Here is an 18,490-nt window from a genome sequence, read left to right as displayed (position 1 = left end):
TTATGTAGCAAAAGTGTCCCGTGTACAGGTGACAGGAGCTGCTGGCCAGGAATGTCCCCAAGCTGGTGTTTGTGCACCTGCAGAGGCTAAAGTGCTGGCTTCTCCGGGAGAGGGAGGCTCTGGTCCATCAGCTCCAGAGTCTGGAAGTAAGCATCTGGAATGCCTGTTGACATCCTTAAAGCCTTATTAGTCCAGTCACCCCGTGAAACTTGGAAGCAGTAGTAGGGGGTGGGAAAGGAAGCAGATAAAAGGCAAGTGAAAGAAAGGAGGAGGGGCAGGCTCTGACCTAGCTAGCACTGTGCTCTCTTCCTGCCTAGCTTGGGCTGGCTTCCAGGAACCCCATGGCCAACTATGAATTTAGTCAGATATCTGGGGACAGACCTTGCTGCCGCCTCTCTAGGAACGTCCAGATCTGTCTCGGAGTGGGTCTCCTGGTCCTGATCGCTTTGGTGGTGATCCTGGTCATAGTTCTGTGGCCTCGCTCACTCCTGGTGTGGAATGGGAGTCCTACCACGAAGCACTTTCCTGAGATCTTCCTGGGACGCTGTCTCGTCTATACTCAAATCCTCCGGCCTGAGATGAGGTGAGTTTACACCTGAGGCACACGCTAGGCACAGTGCACAGTGCCATCGGGACACCCGGGAGACTGTGACCCAGCTGGAGTTCTCAGGGGGGGGGGAGCGTCCTGATCTTCCCAAACAAAGAATCTTGTGTTGCAGATCAGCTGGGAGCCAAGGGGCAGTGCTGAGTAGGATTCCAACGAGGGGAAGGTCCCCCGTGCAAGTTAACAGAACACTGCCCCGCACCACCACCTTAGATGGGGGGCGCTGACCCTTGCTGAGCTCTGCAAAGGTGCTCAGCTCCTACAGAGGGTCCTGAGAAGAGCCCTTGGGGCTATCTTTGGCCACAGCCGTGCTGCAGGGACAGAGAATGACTCACAGGCTCAGGTACTTCACGTTGTCATTTGGCTTGTGGTTTTGATCAGCCACCGTTCCTGTCCAGAGAGTTATGGTCACAGGCGACACTTGACTAAGGGGGGGGGGGGGGCTGGCTGAGCATGCGGCGCCGGTGGAGGGAGTCAGAAAGGGCAGCTGTCTGCCTGGAGTTCTATTTATCTTTGTAGAGCAGCATCCTGGAGTAGCAGTTCATGCCTGTAACTCCAGCACTAAGGAGACGGGTACAGGAGGGTTGCTGTGCGTTCAGGGTTAGCCAAGGCTGCGCAGCTACATTGTAAGCTCCAGGACAAGCTTGGGTTAACAAAGGGAGACCAGGCTCAAAATAAGTACACTAACACAAAGCAAGCAAGCAAAAGCCCAAACAGCATCCTGATTCTTTTTGCACCTGATCTTTAATATAAAACAAGACAGACTATAAAAACTGAAATATCACTCGTCGGGTAAGCTGAGTCAGCTTGGTGGACATGTGTAGACCCTCGGCAACAACATCTTTCTCGGTCCTTAGAAGCAGCCCTTAGAACTAGCTCTCACACCCCCTTCCACTCACTCCCTGTCTCAGAGGGAAGGGCGTTGTTTTAATGTAGAGCTTATGTCTGAAGTCAAACAGAAGGCACAGCCAGCTAAGAAGGAAGGCGTGCCCAGAAGCCCAGCTCCACATTCTGTTTTCAGATGCACAAACGCCCCAGTTCCTCACATGCTCAGTGGGTTTGGTCTTGGTCTTACTTGAAAATGCTCATATAGGAACACTCTCAGGGTCCTGATAAATATTTTGTTTACAGATTTTTAAAAATGATGTTGGCTGTTGAATCACTTTGAGTAAATTCACTGTCTCAGCAAAGCAGGTGTATGGCATTGACATGATGTGTGCTTAGCATTAACCCTGTGGCATGTGAATGTTGAGTACTTTTCAACCTATCCATTCATGTGTATGTGTTCAGCAAGTATTAATGATTATTTGTGTTTGCTAAATCATAGTGATCTAAAAATAACAGGATTAATAAAATATGCATTTACTGTGTGTGTGCCCATGTGTGTGCACTGCATACATTCTGAAAATCAAACCCAGGCCATTAGGTTTAGAAGCAAACATACCTACCTATTGGTCCACCCCAATGACCTAACCTTGTAATAGTGTGATAAGCATCTTTTCAGACATCTCACAACACACACACACACACACACACACACACAGAGAGAGAGACAGACAGACAGACAGACAGACAGAGAGGTTTTATATGATTAGATTAGTGATGTAGTCCTCTGACAACCATGTCAGAGCTGAGATACAGCTCAGTGGTAGAGTGCATGCCTAGCTTACTCAGTGCCCTGGGTTCATCCCCATCACAAGGAAAGGAATGAATGGAACAGGATAGAATAGGACAGAAGACAACCATGCAGAGATAGTTACTATTGATTGCTCTGTTTTATAGATGAATAAACCGAGTCAGGAGGTTTGAGTAAACTGTCGACATGTGGTTGTACAGATTGAACTCCTAGCCAACAGACTAACTGCCTATGCATGCTTTGTAGGCGGAGTGGGTGTGAAGTTTATAGGTTGTGTATGGAGACCTTTGAAACAGAAGGGAAATAGTAACCATCATGATAATGAGTCAGTAAGTTTAACCTGAAGACAAAGCACCTTATCCTCCCATGATTGGAGCATGTGAACTCTGAAGCCACATCATTTGAGCTTGAACCTTACCTCTGTTGCAGTATGACCTTGGACTAGGTCCTCAGTGTATCTGCGCTGTGGTGTGCTCTCACCATGTCAGATGGAAACATTAATGACAGCACCCAGCACCTAGAGAAATGAAGAGGACCGAGAGGAATAATCCTGTCAGGGTAAATGCTTGAAATGTCACTGCTGTGTAAATGCAGTGTTGTGGAATCCCTCTCCCCACAAAAATACAGATTAAGTACCATCATTCATGTGTTAATCATAGTCCCATAATTCAGTCCTCCAATGCTGAAAGTTACATTGTTTCGTTAACCTAACACTTGGTGGTAGGGGTCTTTCATATTGGGCCACCCAAATCTACCTCACTCTTTATAGGGCAGATGTAACCATCTCCAGTTGACAAAAAAATTTAATTTCCAAATTTTAATTATGTACCTCTATTATATTGGGCAGTGCCATGGGTTCGTGTGCCACAGGGCATGAGCAGAACTCGAAGAACAGTTTTGAGGGGCTCAGTTCTTTCTTCCACTATATAGGTTCTAGGAATCAAACTCGTCTTCAAGCGTGGCAGCAATCACCTTTATTTAGTGAGCCATCTTTCTGGCCCATTTTCTGATTTTTCAAATCCATTCGTTTATTCATTCATTCTTCAATACATATTTTTGGTCCCCTACTATGTTCCAGGCAGTGGTCTGGCTACTGGTGGCACAGGAATAATGGTTCCAATTCATGCACAGCTCTCTGTCTGCAATGAGCTTCTTCATCTTACACCTTCACGTGCATACTGGAGAGTTCTGTATGACAGACTCTGTATGACAGGTGATGGAATTTGTGGGTAAAATGGGAGATTGTGCATGTCATAGTTAGTTTTTTTTTTTTTTTCTGTGAAGAGACAGTATACCCACAGCATGACAACAGCTCTTGTAAAAGAAAATATATAATTGGGGCTGGTTTACAGCTCAGGGGTTTATCATCATGACAGCATGCAGGCAGACATGGTGCTAGAAAAGTAGCTGAGAGTTCTACATCTGGATTGCCAGGCAGCAGGGAGAGAGAGAGAGAGACATTTGGCCTGGCTTGAGCATCTGAAACTACAAAGCCCACCCCCAGTGGCACACTTCCTCCAACCAAGCCACACCTAGTACAACAAGGCCACACCTCCTAAAGGACCAATGGGGGCCATTTCATTCAAAACACCACAGTGCATATTGTTTTAGTGGCTTTTGAATTCCACATGTTTCAAAATCTTTTCTGAAATAGTTTTATGATTTCCCACTCCCACCTCAGTCTACAGGGCCTACTTCATGATCTGACCATTATTGAATGTCTTCAACTATTTTTTTATGAGTCCTTTCATTAACATTACATTGCCTTTTTCTTTTTTTTTTTTTTGGATGTGACATTGATAATTTGAATTTATTTATTTATTTTTTATGAAATGCTTATCAAAAGCAGAATTTATTTTATTTTATTTTTTAATTATACTTTATTTACTTTGTATCTCCCTCTAGTTCCCTCCCTCCTCCCCTCCCAATCCCTCCCTTCCTTACCCTTCTCCACCCACTCCCCTTCCCAAGTCCACTGGTAGGGGAGGGTTTCTTTTTCTTCCTTCTGATCTTAGTCTATCAGATCTCATCAGGAGTGGCTGCATTGTCTTCCTCTGTGACCTGGTAAGGCTGCTCCCTCCTCAGGGGGAGGTAATCAAAGAGCAGGCCAATCAGTTCATGTCAGAAGCAGTCCCTGTTCCCATTACTATGGAACCCACTTGGACACTGAACTGCCATGGGCTACATCTGTGCAGGGGTTGTAGGTTATTTCCATGCATGGTCATTGGTTGGAGTATGAGTCTCAGGAAAGACCCCTGTGCTCATTTTTTTTTTTTTTTGGTTCTGTTGCTCTCCTTGTGGACCTCCTGTCCTCTCCAACTCTTACTATTATTTCCCACTTCTTACATAAGATTTCATGCACTCTGCCCAAAGTTTGGCAGTAAGTCTCAACATCTGCTTTGACAGTCTGCAGGGCAGAGCCTTTCAGAGGTCCTCTGTGGGAGGCTCCTGACTTGTTTCCTGTTTTCTTCTTCTTGTGGTGTCCATCCTCTTTGTCTTTTGGAGTGGAGGTCTTCAACTATTTTAAATTATGAGAATGATAGGAAAAAAATAGTATATATCTGTTCCCTGTTTTCTAACAAGTCTTAGTTCTTGTCTGGTTTTTGTCCAGATACTTACCCTTTCTGTTGAGTTACTTACATATGTGTTTGGGGGTTCTTTGTGTTCTAGTTAATATTAACACACATACACAAAATACCTCTTAGACACATTGCTGAGACCTCTGCCTTGAGTTTTATTATTATCCTGGGGCTACTTTTTATTTTGATACCCTTAGCAAGACATACTGGGAATGGCAGTTTTGCTTTCAAACCTAGCAGATTGGAAATGTTTACTTTCTATTTTGCTCTAATAATCAATAATTCTTTCCTTTCTGAGTCTGCACTTTTTCCTGCACAGCTAAAAAGAAAAAAATATTGAACTTTCAGCTTCTACTCTAAGGCTTCTGAACCAAAGTCTTGGGTTCCGAGGGGGTGTTCTGCATCTTCGTTCTTGCTGTTGACAGAGTTACAACATCTTATATCACTTCTGCAAGGGGCTGCCTTCCTTTTAGCCTCCAATAACCACTTCCTGTGTGTCCATCAAGAAAACGTGAACAGGCAGGTGCTCCTTGAGACATTTCTTCTTTTACCTGACATCCAATGTCAGTACTGATGTCACAGGGTCTCTAGACAAATCAAAATAATGAGGGTGGGGGTGCGGTTGGAGCATACAGTCGTGGAGGCTGGCAATGCAAAAAAAAAAAAAAAAAAAAAAAAACCTGCAGCCCAAGCCAACAGGTTGGAAGCTCTAAATTTGCCAGTGTTGAAGCTTTAGTCTGAAGGATTCTCTTTCCTCCTGGAATCTGAGTCTTTGTCTAAAGGCTTGATAAGATTTGGCCCACTCACAATTATGGTGCCTGAGGTCCTTTCTACCAGGGGATTGATTTAATGCTTTTCATGTCATAGATCACTTCACAGCAGTGGGCATATATGTTTAAGCACATGCCTGTGTGCTCTTGCCTCATAGTGATGATACTTCCAATGACTCATCTGTTTCAAGATTTTTTTTTCCCCTGTAGAATCTTATTGCCAGGTACCATCTTCTAAGTCTCTAGAATAAAATACCATTCCCCAACTCAGTGACGTACATCAAGGATCATTTAAATTTCATGCTTCTGTGAGTGGACAGGGACTGTCTGGGGGCCTGTCTCACTGGATGTCATGGGGTCTGCTATCAGCCTGGGCATCATTCAAGATGTTGTGCTTTCGTGACTGATATCTTGGCTCAGCGGAGAAGCTGTGACTGTCTTTTTCTTCTTGTTGTCTCTGCATGGTCCTCAACACATGGTTTCTTCCTATTAGGCCAGGGTCTCTTCAGTATTTCTACTTTTATTTTTTATTTATTTCATATTTATTTATTTATTTATTTATTTATTTATTTATTTGAGACAGGGTGTCTCTGTGTAGCAGTGAACCCCCGGGATCTTCTTGTCTCTGCCTCCCCAGCACTGATTTACACATCACCACATTTGAATTTTTAACAGTTCTGGAAACAGGACTCAGGTCCTTATTACTTGCAAGGCCAGTACTTTACCAGTGGAGCCGTCTTCTCTACACTGCAGGTTTCATGATTCTTATCTTTCTTACCTGCTCCTTTCCCTTCTGTTCTTAAAAGATGTTCTTCTCATCCTCATAAAACTCATCAACCAGACTATCTTTTGCTTTTTGTGCTGGATGTCAGGGTAATTTCCATTATCAACTTGATTGGGTTAAGGTTTATTTATAGCATAAGCACCTTTAGATTTTTTAAATTTATTTAATTTTTTTTTTTGCAGAATTTTCAGAGAGCTTTAACTAAGAAGGAAGACCCCTTCTAAACATGGAGTTGGGGTGGGTGGCACCATCGTTTGAGCTGGAATCCTGGGCTGGACAAAAAGCTCAGGGAGGGAAAAAAAACACGCCTGTATTGGAATTTCCCTACTCTACCTCTCAGTCAGGGTCACAGATTAAGCCACTCCTGGAGCCTTCATGCCCTCCTTGAGTCATTTTATGTGAACCGTGGGAGCTTATGCTGATTATCAACTTGGGCTATCAAATTATAGTCTCCTATGATCATATTTAAGGGTGATGTATCCTGAACCCCAGCAACTGAGCATTGTGAAAAAAGAATTGGGAGGTCATTACACACAGAAGAACTCAGTCTTTGGCATGATTAAGAAAGTACCTTACAGGGTCTAATGTGTTTATTATTATTATTAATAATAATAATAATAATAATAACAATAATAATAAATTTACAGAGTACATGTAAGAGTATACACAGACCTGCATAAAAATGAAGATTCTCAGCTTGGGTGGTATGCATCCCTCAACAATGACTGCAGCTGGTACACAGACTTCAGCAGATACTCAACTCATGATTCTAGACCCAAAATCGCCTAGGAGCCAGATCTTGGCCATATGTGTGAGGAAATTTTCATACTGGGTTCATTGAAGTAGGACCACCCAAAATCAGTGTGGGCAGTATCATTCCAAGGGCTTTGCTTTTGGACTGAGTAAACTGGAGGCAGCCAGACTAATCCCACAATACTTTCTACTGTGGAAACAATGTGACCAGTCTCTGTCTTATGCTTTTGCCACCATGGTAGACTGTGGCTCAAACTGTGAGCTCCAAGAAAGGTTTCCCTTTTAAAGTGGCTTTTGTTAAGTATTTTCAAAAGAAAATCAATAAATGTAGCAGTTATTTGTCCTCGGCAGTAAAAATGTAACCAATACATGGGATTTGAACCTGGGCTCCTTAGTGTGCTGAGTATACATACTCCATGGCTGAGCTCCACTTCCTCCCCCATGGGAAGATGATATCAAACCATGTCCTTGAAGATGAAACTCAACCCTCTAAGTTGAGCCAGGGACATTAAATGCAGAATACTCCTGAACAAGCTCTCCTTTGAAGGCTACACTTGGGAGCTATCGTCTAACTAAGATGGCCGTAAACATACTGAGAGACACATGTCCAAGATTCAGCAAAGTGTGCAGAGAGGATCAGCACACTGATAGTTACCCCTTGGCTCTGTGGGAGAGCATGATAGTCAGGGCTCAGAATATGTGCAGAGGTAGAAGAGAGTCTGAGGGTGGGCTGGAGATCCATCCCGTGGAGCAAGATGGGTCTCTAGAGAGGGACCTCATTGATATGACTTAAGTACCAGGACTCTCCCATCTGGTGAAGATCAGCTTCCCCAATAGATGATGGGGATGTCAACCACTGATAACAGTTGCAGATACTGGAGGTCCAAACAAGAGTACAGATATATAAACAGGCATGTATGTGAAAGATCTTTTCATTCCAGCCACAGGAGATGCTGAGACCCAGAGAGGTGGGGTTCTAATTCATCTCTCCACCCCTAGCTATCTTGTATGTTGTTCTTCACATTCTGGTTTCTTTGTCAAGCAAATCCTTTTGAACTGAACAGACTTACGTCAAGATCAAGATGGCTGGGTGCAAATGGATGAAAGAAAGTCAGAGCAGTCGCCCCGGTTTTCCTGCTTCATTTCTTTCTTAGGTTGCTGGCCCTTCTATTCTTTTGTTTTCAGGTTACATTTGTTTTAAAACTATTCTTTGCTTCTTCCTCTTCAAAATGTCTGGAGGCCAAGTCCGTGCATTTTACTTCCCTATAATTTCTACTTCAATAGTCTCAGCATTTTAGTTAAGTCTTGATGAAAGCAGAAAATTGGTACACAGGGTAAAGACTTCCTGATATTGGTTGGAACTGCCAGACCAGTAAACCAAAATAAACCCATTCCTTTTACGTAAGAGTGTATCAGGCCTTCCCTTACAGGGACAGAAAACTGATCCATCGGGGAAAAGTCTAGAACAAGTATCAGATTCAACAGCTGCCTGACTCATTACAACTTAAAAACATTTTTTCATGTGTGACAGTGATGAGGTGAAAGTGACACTTGAAAGTGATGAGGTGAAAGCAACTAGAACAGGACATGGAGATAGAGAGGCCTGGCTTTAAATAGTCATTTATGAGGAAGTCAGTAAAATGATAAATTCACTTCAAAAATATTTTGAGGCACTTTGTATTTGCTAGTACTTGAAATGAATATGAGACTCAGATAGAGAGGTTAGACATACACCTAGCTAATGTTCTTGAAGACAGTATGAAGCAGAAACTTTGTGATTACCTTGTTATTGCAAAGAAATTACTTGTATCTCTAACAGACAAGAATGACAAGCAACTCTCTAACTTTAAAAGGTTGGAGCTATACCTTTATATGAAAAGGAATGACAGCCATATTTTACTGGATAATTGTATTTTGAGTAAATCTTTCCAACAGTACCCGTCTTGCTCCATTGCTATTAGTATAATGAAGTATAAGATGTTGGAAAATAGATGAAGGAAAGTTAAATTTAGTTCACAATTTTAGAAGTCCAAGAACTTGGTGCTGTAGCTCCTGGGCTCTGGTCAGAGCCTCCTGGCTACATCACAGCATGGCAAATGCCATCATGATGAAACCCACAGAACAGATCACTTACACAGTAACTAACTCTCACCTTCAGAACAGGATTCATTTATTCTGAGAGTGATGACCCTTAATTTAACATCTTCTATTAGGTCCCACTTTTTAAAGGTGGGCCAAGCTTCCAGAATGGAAACCATTGGGATACGGACACAGACAATATCCAAATTATAGCAACATCCCAGTATGACACTGCAAAGATATGCTGCTTGTCTTTGGCCTTCCTTCAAAGTTTTAAGAATTTTGTAACATATTTATTCATGAATACTGTTATTCCTTTGTACCTATGGGGAGCTGGTTTTAGGAAGCCCAAGACTCCCAGAAGGCAACCAAAATCTGTGTACTAAAGTTCTTCTATAAAATTCTGAGATATTTGCATATAATCTTTACTTTGCACTCATATTTTACATCTTCTCTGGATTTCTTAAAATAGCTAATGCACCATAAATGCTACATAAATTGTTGTTATGTCCTGTGGTCCAGAGAATGATAGCAAGAGGGAAACTGTGTGTCTGTTTGGAGGCAACTTATTCTGAATATTTCCAGTCTGAGGTGGTTTGGATCCACAAATGCGGCAGCCATATGCACAAAGGGTTAGCTGTATTTCTGAACTCTTGCAGATTCTTCTAGCTCCTAACTGCGAACAAAACCCACAGAATTCTTTTAGTTTTAGGAACTTGCATTCTCACAACTAGAGGTAGGCAGGAAACAAAGCAAGAACATATACAATATAGCACATGGTGGGAAGAGATAGCAAGAATGTGGAAGAGGGCTTACATTTTTAATTATGGGAGCACAACAAGGACAGCTTCCCTGGAAGGTGACATTTTAGTAATGCCCAGGCCATGTCTAATCTTCCAGGGTCTTCTTAAAGACATAATATAACTTGGATTTGTTCTACTGAGGAGTCATATTTTACACTGATTAATGATTAAGTTCAAGATTGCATTTTCTTTAACTTACCACAATTTTCTCTCCATTTACAGATAGTTATTAGTATGTGGGACAGAACGGCCTTTTGGCTTAGGATTTTCCACCCTCTGGGTTAGGATGATAACATTCATGTGGTGGTGTTTACTTTTGTGCTTTGATTTATTATCATTGTGTGGATGTGTATGATGTCTGCGAGGGCACAGGGGCATGGTACCCATGTGCCATGGTGCCTGTGTGGAGGTCAGTTTTCTCCTTCCGCCTTCGTGTGGGTCCCATGGAACAAACTGGAGTTGTCAGGCTTGTATAGCTGGTGTTTTGACCAGCTGCATCATCTTACTGGCCTCCATGGTGCTGCTTAACATGCTCTTCTATAAGCAACTGACAGCCGGGTTAGAGCTGATTAGACTCGGGGGTGGGCAGAAGTACATCACAGAGAAGCCTTCTTCCAGCATCACATCAAACGGCCCAGAATGTCACATTGTCCCAGAGTTTGAAGGTTATTAGAGCTGGGCATTGTGTAGGGTCGTATGTTCTTAGATTCCGCAATGACTTTTCATCCCGTTAGTCTGATGGCATCTGATAATCCTTCTAGCCCTTGGAAGGCAGAAAAGAGACCAAGATTGACCAGTTCCACAGGGGTTAGCCAATGACTATTTTGTAAGTGAGAAAGTCCTTTGGTGTGTGTTTAATTCTTTTAAGAACACTCAAGGAGGTGGGGTGTGGGGAGCTTTTGTATATTTAAATTCTGGGGGAATGGGCTTTCTTCATTGGTGGTCCTGAAAAAGAGTTCATAAAAGAAAGGCCAATAAGTGCTTGATTCTTTCTCTTCCTCGGTCAGGTGGCAAATGTATTAGTCAGGACTCTTCATAGAAACAGCTACTGGTAAAAGATGTGGCTGGGCAGATAAGAGGGGAATTTGCTAGCAGAACTGGCTCATGGGGTTATGATGACTGAGGACTCTCACAGCTGGCCTTTTCAGGCTGGTGACCAAAGGATGCCAGCAGCACTGCTCAGTCCCAAGTCTCAGGCCTCAGAGCCAGCAATGTGACCCTCTATCTGGGACCAAAATCCTGTGGGTCAGGCTGACTGCTGATATAAGGCCTGGAATCCCAGGGCCATGGAGTCGGGACCTCTGATGTACAAGGCAGGAGCTCACACTCTCAGGGCAAGAACCAATCCCCAGTCAGAGGTATCCCAAACTCACTCTGTGACTGTCCTGCCCTCAAGATGGCATTGGCTATTACGACGAGGAACCCTGACTGCCATTGGCAGAAACAAAGCTTAGAGAGTGTGTCAGTGCTGCTCACGGCAACCTGGAAAGCTTTCTCTGGACTTCAGTAGATAGTTGTAGAATATAGCGTTTTTAATATTTTATCTTTGAAATTGTGTGTACACGTGTGAATGCTTGCGCATGTGAGTGCAGTGCCCTTGGAGGACAGAAGAGAGTTTCGGGTCCCCTGTGAGGTGGGTGTTACAGGCAGTTGGGAGCTGGAAATCAAATTCAGGCCCTCTAGAGAAGCAGTACATGCTCTTAGCTGCTGAATCATCTCTCTGGCCACTAGAAGACATAGGATTGTAAACGGGAGACAGACACATTATGAGTTCGCATTTATAACCTCAATCTGGAGTATAAGCACAAGACCTTAATAGCCTTCATTTTATGTTTGTATCTAATTTATCTTATATTGAAAATCTTAGCTCCTAATAACAATATAATCATGTCTCTGGATATGTGATATGTAATTATTATATTTATATTTTATGCTTATGCTATTGTTATTGTTAACACTATATTCTAAGTGACACAAGTTTTACTTCAAGGTCTTTTTTTTGACCTTCAGAGACAGGATTAATGCCACTAGTGATGTATGTTGAAAATACTATGTATTGGCATGTTACTGCTTAATTAAAGATCATGTTGGCTCTCTCATTGTGAATAGATAAATAGTAGCAAGACAAATATTCAACTAAGAAAGTTATCCAGAAGCTCTTAAGTAAATTTTTATTTGGTTCATTCCAGTGTCATTACTATTTATCTTAAATCAATCTTTTTGGATTCATCAGTCTGCTGTTAGCTTCGGGCCTTCATCTCAGTTGACCGATCAGAATGACTTGAAAGAATGATTTCACACCCACCTTTTGAAACATTTTCTTCCCTTAGTCTCTCTATACGCTATTTGCTTCTAAAGGTATAGCCCCACCCAAAACTTTACTACCCAAGACTGACATACCCAACTTCCTATTGAAAAATCTCCACTTGGACAGCTGTGGGCATTACAAAATGCAGTTGTACAAAGTCAAATCCCTGGTGCCTTTCTCAGCTTGTTTCATTCCATCCTCTTGTTATTTGAAATAGCAACTTATTTTCCAACTCAAAAATCTTGGTATCACTTCTCTTTTCTTTTTTTTTCTTCACATTTCATATGCAATCACAAACTAAATTAAATGGCTTCTACTATCAAAATATATCTAGGTTCATGTGGGTACATGCATTAATCTCATCATTAAGAATCAGGAGGAACATGTCTTGAGGCCAACCTGGATTATATGTGGAGTTTGAGGACAGCTTAGGCAGGAGCTCTCTCATATCAATCAGCAATTAAGAAAATGTTCCACAGATGTGCCCACAGAACCAGTCCAATACAGACAATTTCTCAGTTAAGCTTCCCTCTTCTAGGCATGTGTAGCTTGTGTCAAGTTGACAAAAACTAGCCAGTACAATGATCCTAGAATCTTTTGAAATTGTTATTTTAATTCAGTTATAAATAAATGGTTACAAAATACCTCCCTCAATTTTTCCCCCGTTTCTCAGAGACTAATCCTGCCATTTGTTTCTCTTGTAGCTATAGGGGTATTTTTTTTAATCTATTTTATTTAGGTTCTTATACCTCTACCTCCCTTCCAAACCTTATTCCATCCAAGCCTTCCCAATCCCCCAACACTAGGTAGGAGAGAAAGAAGGTTAGAGGGAAAAGGCAGCTTAGAGCTCTGTAGGCTGCTTCCTGCTAATGTTGTGTTTAGGGATGCTGGGTTCCTTGGTGCAATGCCAATCTTCTTCGTCAGACTATCCAGCAGTCCAGCACACCAGCAATAGCAAACAGAACAGCAGACGCAGCAGCAGCAAGTGGGTGGATAGCACATAGCTCTCTAGAAATGTTCTCAGCATAAGGCAGCATATGTTTTTGTTTTCAACATATTTTCTATGTCTCACTTCCCTCTTCCTCCACAGTTAACGGTGTTTTTGATGATATAAGCACAGCTGGGTCTCATCTTCACAGTTAATAGAGCCACACTAGCTGAACTTACTTTACTCTGGATTTGCATCCAGAGGCATTTTCAGTGCTTTAATTTTTGCAATATTTCCTAAGCAATGCTATGAGAAAGTTTCTCTCCCTCTCCCTCTCCTTCCCTCTTTCTCTGTGTCTGTGGGTGTGTAAGAGAATCTTAAGAATATATTTGCTAAGTTAAAACATAATTATTTTTTATTTTGAAGTCAAAACAATGCCCAGTTTCTCTTCACAGGGCAGTTCTTTTGTTGACACAGGGAATGCTTCCATTTCCTCACACCCTGACTCTGCCAGGTGTCCTCCTCAGCTTGCTGATTGCCAGTATGGTAAGAGAAGGTACTAGGTCCAGTCTGTTCTTTTTTTTTTAATTTTATTTTTTTCTTATCAGTTACATTTTATTAACTCTGTATCCCAGCTGTATCTTGCTCCCTCATTCCCTCCCAATCCCACCCTCCCTCCCTCATCTCCACCATGCGCCTTTCCAAGTCCACTGATAGGGGGGACCTCCTCCCCATTCATCCGATCCTGTTTTATCAGGCATCTTCAGGACTGGCTGCAAAGCCCTCCTCTGTGGCCTAACAGGACTGCTCCTCCCTTGGGGGTTGGGGAGACCAAAGAGCCAGTAATTGAGTTCCTGTTAAAAATAGTCCTTGTTCCCCTCACTATGGGAAACCAATTGGTTACTGAGCTACCACAGGCTACATCCAAGCAGAGGTTCTAGGTTATATCCATACATGGTCCTTGGTTGAATGTCAGTCTCAGAAAAGACCCTGTGCCCAGATATATTTGGTCCTTGTGGAGCTCCTATCCTTTCCCCATCATACTAACTCCCCTTCTTTCATATGATTCCCTGTACTCTGCCGAAGGTTTGGTCATGAGTCTTTGTATCTGCTTTGAAAACACTGCTAGTTAGAGTCTTTCAGGTGCCCTCAGTAGACTCCTGTCATACGTTCAATGCACATCCCATCTGTCTTTCTAAACGAGGATTGATCATCTTACCCCATGTCCATTCTCTTGATTATCTTTTTTAGGTGTATAGATTTCCTTATGTTTATCATATCTTATAGGTCTATATAAGTGAGTATATACCGTGTTTGTCTTTCTCCTTCTGGGATATTTCACTCAGAATGATCTTTTCTAGATCCCACCATTTGCCTGCAAATTTCATTATTTCCTTCTTTTTGATTGCTGAATAGTATTCCATTGTGTAAAAAATACCACAATTTCTGTATCCATTCCTCCGTTGATGGACATCTGGGTTGTTTCCAGGTTCTGGCTATTACAAATAAAGCTGCTATAAACATGGTTGAGCAAGTATCCCTTTTGTGTACTTGAGCAAACTTTGGGTATATACCTAGCAGTGGTATAGCTAGGTCTTGAGGAAGCACTAGTCCTAATTGTCTGAGAAAGCGCCAGATAGATTTCCAAAGTGGTTGTACCAGTTTACATTCCCACCAACAGTGGAGGAGGGTTCCCCTTTCTCCACAGACTCTCCAGCATGTGTTGTCACTTGAGTTTTTCATCTTGGCCATTCTGATGGGTGTGAGGTGAAATCTCACGGTCATTTTGATTTGCATTTCCCTGATGGCTAATGAGGTTGAGCATTTCTTTAAGTGTTTCTCTGCCATTCGATATTCCTCTGTCAAGAATTCTCTGTTTAGCTCTGTTCCCCATTTTTTAAGTGGATTACTTGGTTTGCTGCTTTTCAGCTTCTTTAGTTCTTTGTATATACTGGATATTAGTCCTCTGTCAGATAAAGGGTTGGTGAAGATTCTTTCCCAATCTGTAGGCATTCATTTTGACATTCCTCAAACACTTTTATTATGTGGAATTAACTGTTGAGTTTTTTTTTTTTTTCCAGTAAAGGGTATTTTACAATTTTGGTGCCATTTATCTGTGCATAAATATGAGCCATAGAATGCTCCATGGTTACGTTCACTGGCTTCTGAGTTTGCTGCAACAGGTACTTCAAAAATGTGGCTTCAGCAATAGAAATGTACTACCTGACTGTCTGGAATTCTGGAAGTAAAAAATGGAGATCTCGGCAGGGGCAGCTCCTGCGGGCTGTGAGAGACTCTGTTCTCTCTCTCTCTCTCTCTCTCTCTCTCTCTCTCTCTCTCTCTCTCTCTCTCCTCTCCACTCAGGTTCTCACCCTGAAGCAGCATGAATTTTATCCACTGAGCCATCACCCCAATCCCAAATTCTCCCTTTTTACATTAGCCTAGTCATACAGGATGTGGAATTGTCTCAGTGACATCATGGAAAACTGATCATCTACAAAGATGGGTTTTAGCAGTTAAAATATTTTAATTTTTTCAAATTAAAATATAATTACATCACTTTATTTCCCTCCTTTCTTCCCTGCAACCACTCCCATGATCCTTCTATAATATTCCTTTCCAACTGATGGTCTTTTTGGGTGAATTCTCCTTTCTCTTGAATGAGCCCCCTAATTGATTATCCAATACAAGTGATCAGCCCTGAAATAATACTCACAAGTGAGGTGACCCAGGGTCAGCTCAGCAGCTCAGTAAAAGCCAGGCTCTTTTTTTCTAGTCTGTCATGTCCTGGGATATCTTTTGTCTTCAAGCCTTTTATAAAAAAAATGGCTGTGGCAGTTCTAGGCATTGTGTCTTCAAATATTCACATATAGAGTAAAAAGAACAGGGAGACTGGGCTTTAGGACTCCTCTCATCAGATAACAACGTCTTTCCCGAATCCCTCCTCCACGCTTCTGGCTTCTCCTTAAGTTTCATTGGCCAGAAGTGGCTTGCATGGCTAACTCAAGGAGTACGGAGGTTCAAGAAATATTTGATACTTTGAAATCTTCATTGGAGCTATGTTATCTAATCAGAGAACGGTGAAGGAAATCTTTTTTTGGTTAGGGCCAAGTGTGCCTGATACATAACACATGGCCAAAACATTGAAATCTACTCTCCAAACTTGCAGAATTGAGTCTCTTTGCATGATCACTCTGAGCATTCTTTGGAATTGTGATAGTGATTTCTGGTTTCATTTCCCCGATCAGGTAGGCCAACTGATAATTTTTATGCAATCTTTGGTCATTGCTTCTTCTGCTCTGCCAATCTTACTACTGAATAGTCTTTTGTTTGTTTGTTTGTTTACACATTTAATATTCTAATCTCTTGTTAATTATATGGTTGACAAACATATTCTCTCAATCTGTGGCTTCATTCTTGACTTTATTTGTAGTAACCTTTATCCCAAAAATCTAAATGTCATTGCAATTATATTTTCTCTTATGTGAGCGCCTTTGTACCGTACTTGAGACTGGATATTTTTTAATGTGACATTATAAAAGTAAGTTGTATAGGTTTAGAAATGTTTACCACTACTCTTCATAGCTAAGTCTTTTAACTATCTGGAATTTGTCTTTGTGTGTGTAGAAACTAGGAAAATGATTTTATTCCCACTCTCAGGTGTATAATCAGTTATGTGAATGCTATCTGTTGAACATTTCACCTTAATCCAGGGTTGATAATGCCATTTCCACTGTCCATCTGAGTTCATTTTCCAGTGCTTGTGTGAGAAGCTAGAGGAGACTGCACTAGGGCCTATAACCCAGAGATGTAAGGAGTGGGAGATGGGAAATAACTGGGGTTTGCTGGTCAGAAGCTTAGCTCCAGTTCAATGAGAGACCCTATTTCAAAAGTGTAGGTTCATAGAGCAGGACACCTTGTCCTCCCTGGGCCTCTGTGAGTGTGTGCAAAAGTGCATGTGTCTGCACACATGTATGCATACTTCATGCACACATACCCCACACTTGCACATGTGCACACACACATACATAATTTATTTTAAAAGTTGTGTCCTTTTATAACTAAGTCAACTGTTTGTGTATACGACTATTTATCCACTTACTGCTTGATGGAGATCCAGCTTATATTCACATTTTGAATGTGGTAAATAGAGGTGCTCTGGACATTAGTGTATAAATCAATGTATGGGCATATGTTTTCATTTGGGGCGAGACAACTCTCGGGAAACAAAGAGCTGGACCAAATGGCAGATGAGTGTTTAACTTTTTGTGAAGCCACCAAATTGTTGCTGGGGATAGTTTTAAAGGTACGGATATAGTTTTAAAGAATAGTGTTTTAAAAGGGATAGATACAGTTTGAGTACATCGCCCAAGAGCATGTTCTCAAAGCTTAGCCCTCAGTGTGCTGATGTAAGAGGTGGGAGAATCTTTAGGGCAGGGCCCAGAGAAAAGTAATAAAGTCATTAAGATAATACTCAGAGAAGAGATTGTGCCCCTGTCCTGCTGTGAGTTAGTTCCTAAGATGGTTTTATAGAAAAAAAACAAGACTATGGGCTGCGATGTAGCTCTGTTGGTAGAGTGATTTGTAATATGCACCAAGCCCTGAGTTTCGTCTTTAGAACTTAACGTAAAACCTGGTATGGTGTAATCCCAGCACTTGGGAGGTGGAGGCAAGGGAATAAGAAGTTCAAAATCATCCTCAGCTACATGATGAATTCAAGGCCAGCCTGGGCTACATGAGATTCTACCTCAAAAACAAGAAAAGGAAGGGGAAAGGACTCTTTCTGGACTGCTTCCTCATGATGTGATCTCTTTCACATAGAACAGATCAAGCTGTACTGTACTGATATCTGATAAGTATGTCAGATAAGTATATCGTATACATTTGCATTTTTGACATTGGGAATTTTTTTAATTTTTATTTTTTATATTAATTACAGTTTATTTACTTTGTATCCCACCTGAAGCCTTCTCCCTCATTCCCTCCCAATCCCACACTCCCTCCCTCATCTCCTCCCTGCCCTTCTCTAAGTCCACTGATAGGGGAGGTCCTCCTCCCCTTCCATCTGACCCTACCTTATCAGGTCTCTTCAAGACTGGCTGTAATGTCCTCCTCTGTGGCCTAGCAAGACTGTTCCTCCCTCAGGGGGTGGGGTGGGGTCAAAGAGCCAGCCACTGAGTTCATATCAGAGACAGTCCGTGTTCCCCTTACTAGGGAAGCCACTTAGAGACTGACCTGTCATGGGC

General features: G+C 42.0%; 1 protein-coding gene across 1 annotated transcript in view; it reads left to right on the top strand.

The window, feature by feature from the left end:
- Window positions 1-252: 252 nt before the first annotated feature.
- Window positions 253-18,490, top strand: part of Cd38 (CD38 molecule) — a 44,520-nt gene continuing 26,282 nt past the window's right edge. The window contains exon 1 of the mRNA XM_021654440.2: window positions 253-583. Within this exon, the coding sequence (XP_021510115.1) occupies window positions 342-583 (242 nt within the window). The 5' untranslated portion in view covers window positions 253-341. The remainder of the gene's footprint in view (window positions 584-18,490) is intronic.

This window comes from Meriones unguiculatus, chromosome 12 (genome assembly GCF_030254825.1).
Source record: "Meriones unguiculatus strain TT.TT164.6M chromosome 12, Bangor_MerUng_6.1, whole genome shotgun sequence".
Classification (NCBI taxonomy): Eukaryota; Metazoa; Chordata; class Mammalia; order Rodentia; family Muridae; genus Meriones; species Meriones unguiculatus.
Note: the sequence above shows the minus strand (reverse complement) of the source record. Positions and strands in the feature narration are given on the sequence as shown.